Here is a 3,524-nt window from a genome sequence, read left to right as displayed (position 1 = left end):
CTTTAGGCTTTTAGCTACTTTAAAAAATAAAAGTATAAAACCTAGTAGAAAACTTTCCTCTGGATGTACTAAGATTATTTTCTGGGTGCGTTCAACTATGTATTTGTACTGCTAAAAATGTTTAGATGTTTGTGCCCTAGGCAGCGATAAAATTACTATCAGAAAGCAAGACAGTACTGATCTTCTGGCCACTGTTAGAGAGTTAGGGCACAAGGGAGGGCCAGAAAGGCCACGTTCTGCACAGTTTCAGGAGGTTATCAACCCCAGTGTTAAAAAGGGTTTTTCCTTCCTTCTTCCACTAGGCTTTTGGACTCTATAAAGGTATTGGGTCACCAATGATGGGACTTACCTTCATTAACGCGCTTGTGTTCGGTGTACAAGGAAACACACTTCGTGCTCTGGGCAAAGACACTCCTCTAAACCAGTTCCTTGCAGGGTCAGCGGCGGGGGCTATCCAGTGCATCATCTGCTGTCCCATGGAGTTAGCAAAGACAAGAATGCAGCTTCAAGGAACAGGTGAATACAAGTTAAAAACTAAGAACTACAAAAATTCTCTGGATTGTTTGATCAAAATCTATCAAAAGGAAGGGCTGAGGGGTATCAACAGGGGCATGGTCTCTACATTCATAAGAGAAACTCCGAGCTTTGGCTTTTACTTCCTGACCTATGACTGCATGACCAGGTATTTAGGCTGCGAAGCTGAGGACAGTTACGTTATTCCCAAACTGCTGTTTTCCGGGGGGATGTCAGGAATTGTGTCCTGGCTCTCAACCTATCCCGTGGATGTGATCAAATCCCGGCTTCAGGCCGACGGCGTCGGAGGCGTTACACAATACAATGGCATTTTGGACTGTGTCCGAAAAAGTTACCATGAAGAAGGCTGGAGGGTGTTCACAAGAGGTCTCACCTCCACGCTTCTCCGCGCTTTCCCCGTCAATGCAGCTACCTTTGCTACTGTCACCGTGTTCCTAATGTACATGAGGTCAGAAGACAACCTTCGTGAATGTGAACCAGGCCCGGTAATCCAGCAGCCTTCCAGTTTGTGAACCTTAACCGTTCGCTCTCCTGATCCAAAGCCCGGCTCATTGGGGTTTTTTTAAATGTAAACACTTGACCCTCACAAGTGGTGTAAATGTATGCTCTCTGTATAAAGAATTCCTAAGTGTGTCAAATTAGGATTCCATCTCATTACTTGTATAAACAGCATATTGCCTTATTAAGGACTTCATATCTAGTAGTATCCAAGTAAGATGGGGACCTGCCTTTAGAAAGTACTGTATGGCTACTGCTGCAGCTCCAGAAGAGCATCTGGAGAATGTCATGCTACCAGAAATCAGGTTTTCTTCCACTCATGTTCTGAATGACTGAGGTGAATGCAGACATGTTTTCAGACAAGAAATGATCTTTTTGTATGTAACAGGAGTTAAGGATAGTCCTCTGAGGGGAAGGAGGGGGAGGAAAGGAAATGTTGGAAGCATTTTGCAGGTAACCCTGGACTGTTTTAAGACATGGACTAGCATTCAGCTAGCCCTGTGTTTTTATTTTCCTCTGCTTTTATATGTCAGTGGTTTTAGTAGGAACTTTGTTCACACTGGTTTGCTAAAAAAAAAAAAAATTAAAAAAAAAAAAAATTGTTCCTAAGCTACTCCCTTACCTTTCAGCTTTGAATAAGTACCTTAAGCACAAAGTTATCATCTGTACTCATATGCACTTGTTCCTTTAAATCTCAAGGCTTGTAAGGATCTAGTAAGATTGATGTTACTTGCCTTTACCTCTATGTCTCGTTTGGTGGGTGCACGGAATGTATTGACTGGATTCAGCCCAAGCAGACTTTGTTCTCTGAAGTTAATGCAACTTTGCACCACTTCTCCCAACAAGCACCGTAGCAGCCAGTGATGTACAGAAGTCAAAGCTGTGGTATTGCACAAAATGTTCGTGGGTGCAATGTTAGCTTAGCAGCTTGAAGTACTGTAGAAATATATATACATATGTGTGTGTTTAGAACTGGAGGCTTCACACCTTTCCAGAAAATAGGGGTGCGCCTGAAATGATTGGTCTTCAATACACTTGCAGTATGAATTGAAACAATGCTGATCTTTATGTATTTAGTTACAGTGCTACTGGAAAGAAGACTAAAAAGGGTTTTGGAGAATTTTCTTGTTATGTTAATCTGCTGTGAATTTTTTTTTGTTTAGCAGTCTGTTGAAGAGGGATTGCTTTAGTGAAAGAGCTATAAACAGTTACTTAAGATTTGGAGTAAGAACTACACATATTTGGCACAAATAGCGGGGAGGAGGGAGTGCATATGTGTGAGGAATGTTATAAAACGTATCAGACTAGTTCAGTAAGTACAGCTTGTTACACTTTTGGTTGGGACAAGTGCAATATGTGGTTAATTTATATGAATTTTCTAAAGAAACCTTATTTCATAGCATTTTGCACTGTAACAAAATATGCTGGAGAAACCTGTAAAACTGGTATGTCTTTTTATACCTTGGAGGTATGTTGGATGTTTTAGTGCCTACTTGCACTGAGATTCAAATTGAATGTTGTATCTGTCTACTAAGCTGCATATGCACAACAACTCACAGCAAAGACCAGTTACACCTTTGTACAATAGTCTGTAATTACTGTATATAAAATTGAGGGAATAAATTTTGTAAAAATTTGGACTTTGTTTCTTTAAAGTTTCTTATGTTTTACTTGGATGCTGCCTTGTGTTAAATCTAGCTTGCAAGAGGGTGGGGTTTCTGCCTTTTGCCTGAAGAAACTTGTTCCCCGTCTGCCTTCCGTGCACCAGCAGGAAGGACAGTGCCTTGCTCTGGCTTAGAGTGTATCGATCAGTTCATTGCAGCGAAGAAGGGAAGTGGCGTCTTCAAGCTGATCTTTTCACCAAGAACCTCACTTAAAGACATCATAGGTACTAACAGAACAGTCCTGCTTGTAGAGCCAGAGAGCCAGCAGCACGCTTGGACCCTACGTATTCTGCATTTATTTGGTTTCAGCAGTGCTGATCAGCACCAAGGCTGTACAGCTGCAGAAGACAAGTCCAGGGTCCCGGCAGAGCCACATCAGAATGAAGTGCCAGGTCTGCCAACAGCACTGCTCATACCTGAATCAGAGTAATGCTTGGCTCCAAGATGCACAAGTTTAGCAAAAAGCTTTGTAGGTTATAGTTTTTCGGTTTTAGGCAGTGTCAAAAGAGCATCGATATTCCAAATAAAAAGCCACACAGGAAAAGCAGGACAATGTGTGTTATGACCAATGCGAAAGACCTCTCATTGCTGATGAGAGGTTATTTTGGGTACTGGCTCCACTACTTCATCTTCCTAAAAGGTAGATGTGTGTGACCAAAAGAGACCCTGTCACGCATCAGTTTGCTAGATCAGAAAAGGGGAAGGCCACCACTTCAACTAACCATGACACCAGGGGCAGCTCCAGTCAAGCACCTTGTGTTCTCTCAGCAGGAGCAACAACACTGAACTATGGAACAGGAACAAGTACTTGGAATAAGCAAACAGCGT

The 3,524-nt window shown here is 42.1% G+C and overlaps 1 protein-coding gene across 2 annotated transcripts in view; it reads left to right on the top strand.

Moving 5' to 3' along the window:
- The window catches only part of SLC25A29 (solute carrier family 25 member 29), a 7,710-nt gene extending 5,115 nt beyond the window's left edge, over positions 1-2,595 (top strand). For both annotated transcript variants that reach the window (XM_009636852.2, XM_035892444.1), the window contains exon 3: positions 303-2,595. In XM_009636852.2, the coding sequence (XP_009635147.1) occupies positions 336-1,046 (711 nt within the window). In that variant the 5' untranslated portion in view covers positions 303-335 and the 3' untranslated portion in view covers positions 1,047-2,595. The remainder of the gene's footprint in view (positions 1-302) is intronic.
- Positions 2,596-3,524: the final 929 nt, after the last annotated feature.

The sequence above is a fragment of the Egretta garzetta genome, unplaced genomic scaffold, assembly GCF_000687185.1.
Source record: "Egretta garzetta isolate BGI_Z169 unplaced genomic scaffold, ASM68718v1 scaffold374, whole genome shotgun sequence".
In the NCBI taxonomy this organism is placed as follows: Eukaryota; Metazoa; Chordata; class Aves; order Pelecaniformes; family Ardeidae; genus Egretta; species Egretta garzetta.
The sequence above is the reverse complement of the archived record's forward strand: the minus strand, read 5'-3'. Positions and strand labels throughout refer to the sequence as shown.